This window comes from Rhinolophus hipposideros (assembly GCF_964194185.1).
Source record: "Rhinolophus hipposideros genome assembly, chromosome: 24".
Classification (NCBI taxonomy): Eukaryota; Metazoa; Chordata; class Mammalia; order Chiroptera; family Rhinolophidae; genus Rhinolophus; species Rhinolophus hipposideros.
The window spans coordinates 15,588,435-15,602,301 of record NC_138070.1 but is presented as its reverse complement, the minus strand read 5'-3'; the positions used below and the strand labels follow the sequence as shown (position 1 = coordinate 15,602,301).

Sequence of the window (13,867 nt, the reverse complement as noted above, 5' to 3'; positions counted from 1 at the left end):
GTTCAGGGCAATGAAATAATTTGTCAAAGGTCACACACTAAGAAATGATGGAGGATGATGAACCTCAGTGAATAGGATTCTCAAGCTTTTTCTCTGCTCTCTGACACTAGGATCCAGTTCAGCCCCACCATTCACTAGGCTGTGTGACCCTGAGCAAGCTGCTGGTCCTCTCTGATCTTCATATTCTAGAATATGGGGAAATCGTGCCTACCCTACAAGGATGTAGTGGGGACATAAGGAGGTCACGAAGGTAGCATGTAGGAGTGAGATTTCCGGAAGGATGGAGCAAGGAGCCTGAAAAATCCTCTCACCCAAAAAACAATGATAAAAATTGATATAATTTTCAAAAACAAGTTCAATACTCCAGAAATTGAGCCCGGGAATACAATACATTGAGAAGCATTCAAGAAATAGTTGAGAAAACCCTATTGAACCTCAGGTAAGAACAGTGGGGGGTTTGTGACAACCTTGACTAGGGCTCTACCAAGCTGTCAATGCAGTAAACCTACCAGGGTGAGACAAGCTGTGAAATCCACATATATGCAGGGAGACACAAGAAAACCCCACACCCAGGACCACTGTCACAAATAGGACTAATCCTGGCAGCAAACAAATGAAGAAGGTCAATGCTGCAGCTGGCCTAAGGTTGTTATCCTGATTGGGGCAAGAGATGGACATTGACTAGCCAGAAACGTAACAAGGAGATGTAGGAAGTGGAATAACCACAGTGCACCATTATAAGCTCCCACACATTCCTGGCAATTAGAAGTCTGCACACGTGCTCAAGGCCACATGCATGCACAGGAGAGATGTAGATGGCCCTAGCTATCTACATATCCCAACTTAAACATAAAGGGTGCAGGCAGAACACATGTGAAATAGCCAAAGAAAAAGTAAAAGCTGGGACACAACTGTAAATGCCGGAACATCGAATACATTTTCCAATGCACACACAGCTCCATAAGAATTAGGTGAATGCTTCACAGATTCAAGGCGTTTGATCACAACCTCTGGTGACCACTAAGCTATGTTGACATGGGGGCAACCCTGGAAAACCCACAATTTATAATAAAAACCAGAATGCAAAGCTGAGGAGAGATCAGCAATCTCATACCATGGAAGAGACAGACTCTATAAATCTAGTCCAGATAAGTTAGTTACTACACAGTTGGGAAAAGATTGGAATCCAGAGATGTTATCACGTATGTCCAGTTCTCAACAACAATAAAAAATGTCCAGTTTTTAACCAAAAATTACAAGATATGCAAAGAAACTGGAAAGTGTGACCTATACTCAAGGAAATAGCAAAAGCAGTCAGTAGAAACCCTCTGTGGGCTTAGATATCGAACTTGGCCAAGACTTCTAAGCAGCTATTATAATACATTTAACAGTGCTTACTCTCATGCCCGGCACACGCTGAGTTCCCATAAATATTAGCAACTGGTGGAGGTTCTGAGGTTATACGCCCTTCTTTGGCACTGTGGAGTGATGACGCACCCTCCACCTTCACCATTCTAGGCCCAAATTGTGAATCCTTAAATGTATCTGGGAGAAATCTGACTCATACCTCCACTTACAGAGCCCCTTTGTGTTCTAGAATTGTACAAAGAACTTTCTCTCCAATGTTCAATGACAAAAAGCCTATGGGCCAACATCTCACACGAAGCTGAACATGCTGGACAGGCAGTGAGAGACTCCAGAAATAACCATGGCTGAGAAATGCTTCCTCAACTCACCTCTCAATGAGTGGTATGAAATGGAGAACCCTTGTCTGTGGAATTGGATGTTCACCCAGTGAATTTGGCTGTGAACAGCATAGCAACTTATCCATAAACACCATGGCCCAGTGGCCACCAGGACCAACAGCTGCCATCTGTTGAGCACCTACTATGTGCCAGGTGCCTTGTTATGACCAATTACCTGTCGCCATGGTCATACAACAACCAGGTATCAAGGAGTATGTATGAATGGAAAGAGAGCTGTCAGAAACCAGGATGTGAACCCAAGTCTATGTGACTCTAAATGCTTTTAATCACTGGACCTCTCACGTACACATTGACCAGGTCATTCTATAGGGATGGGGACTAAGTCTCTTATTTAATTCTATGTGCTCAGGATGGCAAAGAGAATGCCTGGCACAAAGCAGACACTGTATGAACAAGCAAACACACGCACTCATGAATGATTGGTTGGTTAACACTTAATGGAAAATGCACATAATTATTACAATAGTAGCCTCAAAATGGAGGCCAGCAAGGTGAGCAGAAAAAGGATGATGAATAAATTCCAGAGGGCTCAGGCTATGGGAACACCTGAATAATGGTTCAGCACCCCGAGAGCGGACAGCTCTGCTTTCAGCGATGGGCTCCTAGGGGCCTCTTCCCAGCAGAAAGGGACTCGACAAGAATCATAACTTCACTGATATGTGGGCTATGAAACTGAAAGCAACAAAGCAACGAGACAAACAAAGAAACAAAAACTCATAGACACGGACAATAGCTTAGTGGTTACCAGAGGGGACGGGGGCAGGAGGGGGGTGGTAGAAGAGGGAAAAGGGGGTCAAATATATGGTGATGTATTAGAGAAACGCACACTTGAAACCTATCTAATTTTAGTAGCCCATGTCACCCTAATACATTTAATTTAAAAAAAAGAAAAAAGGAACGGACTCTTGAAACAAATTCAGAGGAAACTGGGAGTGTCCACCAGGGTTTGAGATAGAATAAGAGTGGCTGCCTTTGAGAAGATAGATTGACATCCCTTAATTGTGTTCTTCAGATCAACTCCCCAGCGATAGATTTTGTTGGCTCAAATCAATCAACACTCTAGACACCCTCAGGGGAGGAGGGCCCAAGAGTTTCCTCACATTGATCAGAGAGGACTGGCAACTCCTGCCTCAGCAGCAAAAAGATTAAAGGGACCAGAATCTGGGCCATAGCCATAAAGAGCTGAAAACACGTCTCCACTGACCTGCCTGAGAGCCCATCACTATGGTCACTCTGGTGGGCTTCTGTGTAGGTTAAGGTATAATCTTAACCGGATGGGACAACCTGGGAGAGAGGACTGGGACCCAAGATGATTAGAGGACAATACAAGGTCATTATGGAGCCCTGAGCCTATGCCAGAAGGGCATCCTAAACAGCTGGAGGTCAGCGTGAGGACACCGTGCCCTAAATGGGGCAAGGGCTCTTGACTTCTTCATAATTTTCCTTAAGCCAGTTCAAGTAATAAAGATCAGGTTTCCTATGCCACTCCCTGTTGCAAACCTTTCGGTGGATCCTCGCTGACCGTCTGATAAAGTCCAGACTCTCTGGCACTGCTAACCAGGACCCATGGTCTGGCCTCTGCCAACATCTTCAGCTCCTTTTCTGGACACATGGCGTCATTTACGCTCCAGCTACAACCTCACGACTCAAAGACTCTGGGTCTTTGCACAGCTACCTCCAAAGTGTGTACTCCTTTCCTGATTCCTCCAAATTATCCCACCAGGCTCTCGATGCAGTCATTACATGCCCTGAAGGGTCTTCCCCGAGTGTCCAACCCTCACCCCCTCACCCCAGAGGGGTGGCGTCCCAAAGCCATCCCTCTGTATGGAAATTGCTTGTTTTAAGACTGCGTCCTGTACATCCCTGTATCTCTGGCCAGGTGGTTAAAGTTGAGTGAAGTTAGTCATTAGTATTTTAAAGGGACATCATGGATGGCACATTCTGTAGAGAACTTCACTGAACACTGTCCTCGGAGACCTTCCATTCAAAAGTCCTGTGTGAGCATGAAAACGTGCTCAGTAGCACAGATCAAGGAAATGCACATCGAAACCACAGTGAGATACGACTCCACATCCATTAGGATGGTTACTAAATAATCATAATAATAATAACAACAACCGGAAATAACAAGTGTTGGGGAGGATGTGGAGAAATTGGAACACTTGGAACACTTGAAATTGGAAATTGGAACACTTGTCCAGTTGGTGGGAATGTAAAATGGTGCAGCCACTATGGAAAACAGCTTGGCAGTTCCTCAAAACATTAAATACAGAGTTACTTTAGGATCCAGCCATACCGCTTCTGAGTATCTACCCAAGAGAATCAAAGCAGGGACTCTAGCAGATATTCGTACACCCATATTCATAGCAGCACTATTCACGATGGCCAAAAGGTGGAAGCAGCCCAAGTGTCCACTGGCAGCTGGATGGATAAACAAAGTGCTGTATATACACACAAAGCAATTCTGACACACTCATGGATGAACCTTGAGGACATTAAACTAAGCAAAATTAGCCAGTCACAGAAGGACAAATGCTGTACAGTTCCTTATATGAGGTCCCTACGGTAGCCAAATTCATAGAGACAGAAAGTCGAATGGGGGTGCCCAGAGGCCGGGGGAGGGGCTTGGGGAATTAGTGTTTAATGGGGAACAGAGTTTCCGTTTTGCAAGATGAACGAGTTCTGGAGACGGAGCGTCGTGATGATAGCACAACGATAGGAACAGACGTAAAGCCACTGACGTGTAAACTTAAAAATGCTTAAGATGATTACATTTTATGTTGTGTATTTTATCACAATAAAACATAAAAAGCCCTGTGGGAGAAAACTGACAGCCTGACTTCAAAGCCCAGCTCTACCACGGCCTGGCTGGGGGACGGTGGGCTCAGTGGGCTCTGCTTTAAAATGGAATAAACTCTTGAGGGCTGTTTCAGGTCAAGGATCCTTTTCAGATTGTGCCTGATACAGGGCGATGAGAGTTTGTGCATACGAGGTAAAAGGTATGGGCTATTTTTGTTTCAGGAACACAAAATATCCAGCAGGTATCCACCCAAAGAAAGCACTTCACTAGGAAACAGTCTGGGCGTGAATAAAAACCAACGTTCAGGAGCCACGTATCAGGTATCAGGCACGTGGGGGACCTCGCCAGGGCTCCTGTTACATCCTGACAATGAATTCCCTCTGCTGCCATCTATTGTCTAATGATAATATTGACCTTTTCGGGCTGTCAAACTTGTCTTCTTAAATCCTGAGGTCTTAACTGCTTTACACACACAGGCTGACAGTGTACCCACCTGAGCACACGTTCATGTATAATTCATGGCCTATCATGTCGCCTGGCAAATGAATATTTATCAGCTTTTTCATCAGAGGCAGGATGGTGTTTCCTTTTGTTGCTAGCAAAATTCTGTGCTGCAGCAAATGAAATTTGTGAGCAAAGAAGAAACGGATCAGAAGAAGCAAAAACTCCCCACCAAGTGTAATTTCCCGTTTTCCGGGGCCTCCAGTGTGTGCATGGAGGTGGTGTAGGTTTGGCTACAACAGAACTGCTGAGTCATCCAGAATGCTTCCATATGCTGCACCCACTGTCACCGCAGAAAACTCCCCACACCGCGTTTCTGTGCTGTTGGCAACTGCACAGGAACCCAAGACCCTTTCAATGGCTCCATTTCAGATGCTCGGAACAGAGATCAACTCGTGGAGGACCGAGGATAACGAACCCCAAATAAAGGTGGGTACACAGTGGTTGGTGGTGCCAAGCCACGCAGAGCTTTATAGCTTCCAGAGGGGCTGTCACTCAGAGGGGGGATAGCCCTGAACCACCCAAGCTGGGTCTAATGTTCCCTCCCCATGGCGAGTTAGGAGGGCCACAAAGAAGGTGCTGCCTTGTCTTCAGGAGATGGCGTGTGCCCTGGTCCCTTCTACAGGGAGCCAAGAAAGGACCTAATAATTGTGACTCTGTTGACTCTTCCGTCCTCATGACTCCCTGATGGAGGAGTCACGTGTTGATGGTGTCATGGGCACACTGCCGTGGAGAGGAAGTTTCAACATGGCTGTGAAGATGGTTGCCATCATTCTGGCCTTGAAAGATGGCGACGATGCTGTTGCTAACATGGGTGCGTGTGATGCTGATAACAGTTCACATGTATTGGCCCTTCTGACCATGTTTCCCCGGATATAAGACCTAGTCGGATTATCAGCTCTAATGCATCTTTTGGAGCAAAAATTAATATAAGACCCAGTCTTATTTTATAAAATAAAATAAGGGTCTTATAAAACCGGGTCTTTATCATATAATATAATGTAATGTAACGTAACGTAATATAATATAATATAATACCAGGTTATATTAATTTTTGCTCCAAAAGACGCATTAGAGTTGATGGTCCGGGTAGGTCTTATTTCCAGGGAAACAGGGTACGTGCCAGGAAATGTATCGAGCATATCAACTATACTATGACACGTAATCCTCAAAACCCCCTATTGAGATAGACATTATTATTGTTTCCACTTTACAGATGAGGAAACTGAGGCAGAAAGATGAAGGAAGTTGCTTCTGTGCACACAGCCTGAGCTGGGAGTCAACAGCAGGTCTATCTGACTCTGGAGCCCATGCTTTCTCAGCTACCCTCCCTGGAATCAAGAAACTTGGATTTAGGGACAAAACACACAATGCCTGGCTGTGTGGCCTTAGGGGAGTCATTTCATGTCTATGAGACTCTGTTTTCTCATTTGTAACAGGGCCATAATAGCTCTTGTTTTGTAGGGGGGAATACAATAGGATTTTGCCAATTCTTAAGAGCTCAGTAATCATTGATTAGCTGGTAGCCATTCCCAATAGAAACATTTATTGAGGGTGTACAGTAGAGTTAGAAAGAGGAGACACACGGGGGCAGAAATACAAGGTTAGGTATGTGTATTCATTCATTCATTCAACAGAAAATTGATTGAGTACTTGCTATGAGGCAGAAAACACAAGGGATCTACATAATTTCACATAAGGATAAGTGCTACACAAACATTAAAACACGGTGATGTGACAGAGAGTAACATTTGAGGCAGGATCTGAATAGCAAGATGACACCACCGGCCATGCAAAGATTGGAGGAAAGAGTGCTCTGAGCAAAGGGAACAGCTAGTGCAAAGGTCCCACGGGAGATGGGTTCATTGTAATGAATTCTATAAGCTGGGGGCTCTAGCATGAAATGCTTCCCACACATTTTGGACTGGGAAGCCCTCTTTTCATAGACTATCTCAGGGTGCTTGGGGTGAGTGGAACTCTGTCTGAAAATGATGGCTTTTCGTCTTGCTAGCTGGGCCCCTGCCTGCTGGGACATGCCCTTCTCCTCACTCTAATTCTTTTCCTGCACTTCCTCACACAGGGTTTCAGAAGGGCTATTCTGGGGTGGGTCACGTCCTCAGTGACGTGGCGGGGGGTGGCGTATAGTTTGGTCTGGGCCAAACTCACACCACTCTCATCTTTGCCCCCAAGGCCTGGCTCTCCGATCCCAGCTGGTCCAGATTCCCCCTGGGGCGATCCCCTATGGAACAGAAACATCCAGGGCTTGCACCCACGCTGGCGCCCAGCGTTACATACCTTCTTCTCGTCTATTCCCTCGGTGACCAACATGAGCTTCTTTGTGAGCAGAGGGTCCAACACCTGGAATCGTCTACGGAACCGAGTGATCCCCATGTGATCAGCGTAGCCTGTGGGGGATGGAGAGGGCAGGAAAAGAACAGGAGTCCAGGTGAGAAGAGCAACCTAGGGCCCTGCTCTTAGCCTTGCTACTACCTTGCTATGCGGACTCACTTCTCGGGGCCTCAGTTTCCCCATTTGCTAATTTAAGAGGTTAGAGTCAAGCAGCATTTCACAAATGTGTTCCGCTGAACCCGAACCCTATAAAACACTCTCATCTGCCTCTGTGGAGGTCGCAGAGTGTGTCAGCATTGATGCCAAAGGCTCTGAGAACCTCTGCAGGGAAGATGCCTGATTAGCTTTGCTTACTCCAGAGTTTTTTCCCAAACCTGTTCAGCCATGGGGAAAAAAAATTGTTTTTGTCCTCAAATTTATTACCACTCGGGCTGCATATGGAAACGCTGTGTTGGATAGTATTGAAGGGTTCTTTGAAATCTAACATGTAGGATGAATACAGCTGAATTCTGTGTGGAAACTGGGAAGAGTCATCTGGAAAGCTACCAAAAAAAGGTAATATTAGAACCAGCCTTTAAAGGAGCTGTAGGAGTTTGTCAGAGGATTTAGTATGGAAGGGACATCTAAGCAGAGGGAGCTAGAGCGCGGAAGTCGGTTTGTTCTACAGTCATAGCAACAGCTAACATTTACTGGGTGTTTTTGTGAGTTAAGGCACCCGGATAACAACTTCCTTGTGTTTGTTACAGACACTCTGGGGGCTATATTTTATACCCATTTTATAGATGTGGAAATTGAGGCCCAGAGAGTTCCAGTCACCAAACTCAAAGTCACACAGATAGTAACTCCTCCAGATAGGATTCAAACCCAGACAATGACAATAACTAATCCAGTGGTGAGTAGACAACGATGGATCAAAGATAAGCAGGGAATGGGTCCCAAAGGAACCTGAACTCAGATTCCGGGTCTTAAGGTTACAAGGGTACCTTATATGATACAAGGGGTATGGTAGAATCTCAGTTGCCAAAAACAAAACAACAACAACAAAAAAAAAACCCTCAAGTGGCCGGATGGGAGAAGGTCTGGTAAACTCTCACTCTACTTTTGAGACTCTGCTTCACAAACATTAAAACACGGTGATGTGACAGAGAGTAACATTTGAGGCAGGATCTGAATAGCAAGATGACACCACCGGCCAAATGCATAAACCTTGAGGGGGAAGAGTGGCAGCGCGTGAGGGTGGTGAATCCAGGAAGCCTTCCTGAAGGAAGAGGCGGTCTCCAGTCAGGTTCAAAGGATGAGACCACACAGAGACAGGGGGAAGTTATAAGTCTGCCCTTTGGGGTGAGACTTAGCTAGGTTCCCCCCATCCCATTTCTGCCCGTATTGCCCTCTGATCGATGACAAATGACCCCATCTCTTTGAGATTCGGTTTCTTCACTTGCCAGATGAGAACAAGAGCTATCATCCCAGGGGCACTACACGGATCAAATCTGATCGCGATGATAGTAAAAGAGACTAACACGTATTGAGTGCTTTCCCACATCCAGGCACTCTTCTAAGTGTTATGATCTTATTCGCGCATGAAACCCTCAACAGCTCTCTCAGATCTGAGCTATTATAGGAGCAAAAAAAGGAGACTTGCCCGTGTTCGCCAGACAAGCCCAGAGCAACTCGCTCCAGAGTCGGGGCATCACTCACCAGGATGTACTTCATGCCACGTTTCATGAGCATTTATTATGCGCCAGCCACTGTGCTAAGGGCTTGGTGAGTATTATGTCAGCTAGTATGTGTGATGACATAGTTCCTAGCACAGCGTTCCTAGGCTATCAATAAATAGCATAGACATGTATGCATTATGTAAGCATGTGATATGTATCTATACATTATATGTGCATGAATTCAAAACCCTCAATATTTTATATATATATGTGTGTGTGTGTGCCTATGTATGCATGTCAACATTGCTTAGATGGTATGAGAAAGACAGAAGCCACTTCAAGCAGGAAAAAAGGAGGAAATGAACCAGGTCTGAAAGGCAGAAATTGGAAAGTTGTGGCACCAGACATCAACCCTTCACTTAGTTGGAAAACTCCTCCTGACCAAGTCGTGGTCTGCCGAGGAGGCAGAAGACAAGTACTGCAATGAAGACACAGGCCCCAGGCAGGGGACATGCTGTCCGGAGCGTGCACACGGGGGCTCTGACAGGCAGGCCACTGCGCCTGCCAAGGCTTCGTGCTTCCTGCCAGCCAGCCAGGCAGAATCGATCTGCCCCCGGCTGTGACTACCTCTCTCCTGCTCTCCCGCTGTGACATTATCTGCCTCCCTCTGCCTGTGGTTGTGCAGGCAGGCGGGAAAATCAATGAGATGCTCGAGGGCATGAGGGTCTCATCTTTGCTTCCAGCTGCTCCCAGCTTCTCCATCAAATACCCTGTGCCCATGGTTTCATTATTAACGCGGTGGGAGGAGATGGAGGCAGCGAACACACACTGGGGCATCAGTGACCACAGCATGTTAAACAAACGGGTGTCCACCTCGGCTTCCCAGCAGCCCCCGCCATCCCATCTTCTGCGGACGGACCGCCTGCACCTGAAGCATCGCCGACTGTCAGAAAGGGAAATCCATGGGGTGGCCTCCGAGGTCTGAGAGGCAAAAAAGAATCAGAAGGATTCAGATCAAACCCCACCCATTGGATGAGCTAATGGCGGGAACTTCGGGTGCGTGCTTGCTCTCTAAAATACAGGCCTAAAGATGTCATTCCTCTGATTAAAATCCTTTTGTCCGCCTACCACCCCATCATCTCCTCACCTGGACCTGGAGAAAACCAAATTTCCAAAAACCAATTCACAGCCTCCCCCGTGGGTCTAGCCGCCTCATCTTCCACAAGCCCCCCACCCCTCATTTTGAACCCCATTCCCCGAAAACCCAGCCTCTTCTGCCGCCCTGCCGTTGCATATGCTGATCCCTCTGCCTATCATTCCCTCTCCCTCCCACCCCCAGAGGGGAGCTGCTTGTTTTGTTTTAAGACCCAACTAAGAGGTTACCTGCCCTGGGAGGTTTTCCCAGATCTCCCCAATGAGAGCACAGGATATCTGATTTTATCCTCCTCTCGGCGTCCCGGTACCGCCTGCACCCCCATGGGACGCATGCCCCTGTCATATCACACTGTCATCACCTGTGTCCACACTGATCTCCCGAACCAGGCTGAGCATCTTGCAGACCAAAATATTACTCCTTGGGGGAACCGCCTGCACCCCCATGGAACGCATGCCCCTGTCATATCACACTGTCATCACCTGTGTCCACACTGATCTCCCGAACCAGGCTGAGCATCTTGCAGACCAAAATATTACTCCTTGGGGGAATCCCACTCTCTATCCCAAAGTCGAAGCTCCTTAGATGTTTGTTGTTAAAAAGGAAGACGAGAAGGACACAGCCTTGGCCTTCCAGGAGCACACACCTAATTCAGGAAATAAGACGTGCTTTGGACCCAAAGAGACCTGGGCCCACAGCCAGGCTCTGCCCTGTCCCAGCTGTGTGACCAGTGAGCAAGTCCTTCCACCTCTCTGAGCCTCTGTTTCCTCCTCTGTAAAACGGGGGTTATCACAGCTTCTACCTCACAGGGCTGCTGAGAAGAGTCAACAGGATACTCTAGGAAAAGCTCCTGGCACGTGGCTGGTGCTCTTGTACCTTAGGTGCTACTGGTCAGCGGGCATGTCCCAGGCGTTCGTTAGACACTAGGTGCTTGCTGACCGGCGGCTCTCACCTGCCCTGTGCAGACGCAGTGCCTCCAGGATGTAGGAGCCTGCAAGCTGGATTCTCAGCGCCGGGATGTCCACAGGCAGGGGCCCAATGGCCCCAGGCTTGTCCCCACCAGGCTGCAGTGGGGTCGGAGCCCGCTGCACACCCCGGTTTTCCACCGCTGGGCTCGGCACCAGGCAGTGGATGAAGTGTAACTGAGACCGTCTGATCACACTGGTCAATGCGTCCTGGGACAGAGAGGAGAGGGGGTTACGGCCAGCTGTCTCAGGGTGGGACAGACAAGGGTCTGGACGTATATTCTCTGAACATATATTCATCCTGATGTGGGTATCTTTGGGGGCCCCTATGTCCTACACCAAGGACCTGTCTGCAGCCTAATTTGTACTCAGGAGAAATAAGGGGTCTTTATAACAGCCCTTGTTATAACAGATAGGGAAACCGAGGCATGGAGAAGGCAAGTGAGTGGCAAGCCAACTTCACACAGATCACTAGCAGAAGAGGTAAACTTCAAGCCAGGACCTAGTCTGTGGGATTTTTCAGTATAATACGCTATGAGCATTTTTCAAAACGTATCCTTCCCATGTCCTCCTACCCTTTGGGCCCTTCCTCATCACTGACCAAAGTTTCTCATTTGGTATTGGATGAGTGTGTCTAGGTAACATAGTTACTTCCAGTGCTGGAGCCTGTTGCCTTCCACCAAGGAGGTCTAGAGGTGAAAATGAAGGCATTTGAGAGGTGCGGAAGGCAGGCAGGCCTGGTCTGGCTGCATCATCTGTCACCTTGCTCACAAGGACAACTGTGGTTCCTGCAAACTTCCTGAAGCCCCTCAAGTCAATACCAAGTAGCCAAAGCTTTGGCCTCTGGCTTGGACCAGTCATTTTCAAGCATGGCCAAGTTTCTGTACTATTCTGAGCCTCGGTTTCCTCTTCTGTGGAGTGTGGGGCGATGCCTGCCCCTCTAGGCTCCCTGGGGAGGTTAGAGATGATGCAGGCAGATGATGGAGGGGGGGAGGGGTACGTGGCAGTGAAAGCCACGACTTCAAGGGGAGCCACTCACCCCCTGCAGCTTGATCTGGGAGCATGGGGCTTTCCTCTTCACCGACGCAAAGCCACTGGCAAAGGCCCTTCTCACGGCGCGGCTTCTCTGCAGGGCCTGCTGGGAGGTACCCTCCAGGCCTGTCACAGCCCAGCACACAGGGGGCAGCTTGGCCCGGGCCTGGAACAGACTCCTCAGCTCCTCCCTGGCAGGTAGGGGAAAGAGAGAAGGGCTTTAGGGGGCTCATGGGAAAGGCGTCCACCTTGCTTCCCACTGCACACCCCTGCACACGGTCAGCAATCTGTTTCCTGAACCCTCCCCCTGCATCACACCTCTGAACTGCTGCCCTTTGGTCTCTAGTCCTTTCTGCCAGATGAGCCTTGGCTTTGTGACAAACACCAGTTCTTTCCTCCATGCCTTGCTCCCCACCTGACATCTCTCCTATTGGATGTTCTTGGCACCTACATCCTTGTGGGAATTCTAAGAAGCCTGTCTTTTCGGAGAGGGAGAAATGATCTATGTTATCCCTAGAACAGGTCCAGTACACAGTAGGTGCTTATGCTGTGTTTCATGCAAGAATCAACGACTCACAGGCTGAACAGGCAGTTTCGGGACCTGTCAATGAAACGCCCAGCAGACGCCTCCCCTCAGTGCTCCTGGAACGTACAGGTACTCAGATTAGTGAGCGAGGGCCAGGGGCCTTATAGAGTCTGCTCTCAGAAACCTGAGCTGGCCTGCCTGCTGCGTTGGGCAAAAGAGGATTAAGAGAGCTGGGCAGACCCTGCTGTGCCCTAGGTTGGGTTTGGGATCTAGAGAAGGTCTGGTGCCTCCAGGGTCCCACCTGCCCCACCCCCTCAATGGAAGCATATGGGCGTCCTCCATCACTCCCTGTGCAAGTCCAGGCCACACCCCCAGCCCCAGCCCTCAAGGCCCGTTACCCATCTCTCTCTATGCCGAACCCAACTGTCCAAACTATTAAGGAAGTCAGTCTCACGTGACTCAAAGATCCTTAAGGTGGTTACATGCATGGGCCAGCACCAAGATTAACAATGGCTTGAACACACTCTTATTGAAATAAAAAAATCTTGGGAGGGAGCTAAGGGAGCTCCCCCAGAGGCAGGATCCCGGAGAGGAGAGGGCAGGGCTCTGGGGGATGTGGGCACCACCCCCTGGTACACAGAGAGAAAGGCGCGTGTACCCCTATACCTGGGTCATCCCACCTGGGGGGTTGGGAGACCTGACCTCTGGTCTGCAATTTACTGTGTGGCACTGAATGAGTCATGTGTCCTCGTTCGAGCTCAGCTGCTGATATATAAAGCAAGAGGGTGTGACCAAAACTTGAGAGTGCTTAAGAGCCATTTCTTGGGAAGCTCGTCTGCAAAGCAAGTCCCCAGGGCCCTCCCCTAGAGAGACTGGGTGGGGCCAGGGATCAGAATGCTCAGCGAGCTGTCCTGGTGAATCTGGCACTCGCGGCTGCAGAATAACACGCTAACAAAAAGCCCTGTTTGCTCTCAAAATCCACCAATGCATGGCTCGCAAGCATGCAAGACATCCTGGGGGGATGTACTCCCAAACCGGCCACGCTCTTTCACCCCTGTGAGCCTCGACTTCTCACGTGCTGTCCCTTCTTCCCTCGCGCACCAGGACATCTGATCAA

The 13,867-nt window shown here is 48.5% G+C and overlaps 1 protein-coding gene across 1 annotated transcript in view; it reads right to left on the bottom strand.

Moving 5' to 3' along the window:
* MYO18B (myosin XVIIIB) overlaps nt 1–13,867 on the bottom strand; it is a 260,653-nt gene that overhangs the window by 150,821 nt on the left and 95,965 nt on the right. Inside the window, exons 19-21 of the mRNA XM_081037710.1 lie at nt 12,232–12,415; nt 11,180–11,402; nt 7,363–7,472 (exon numbers count right to left, since the gene is read on the bottom strand). Coding sequence (XP_080893836.1) covers nt 7,363–7,472; nt 11,180–11,402; nt 12,232–12,415 — 517 coding nt within the window. The remainder of the gene's footprint in view (nt 1–7,362; nt 7,473–11,179; nt 11,403–12,231; nt 12,416–13,867) is intronic.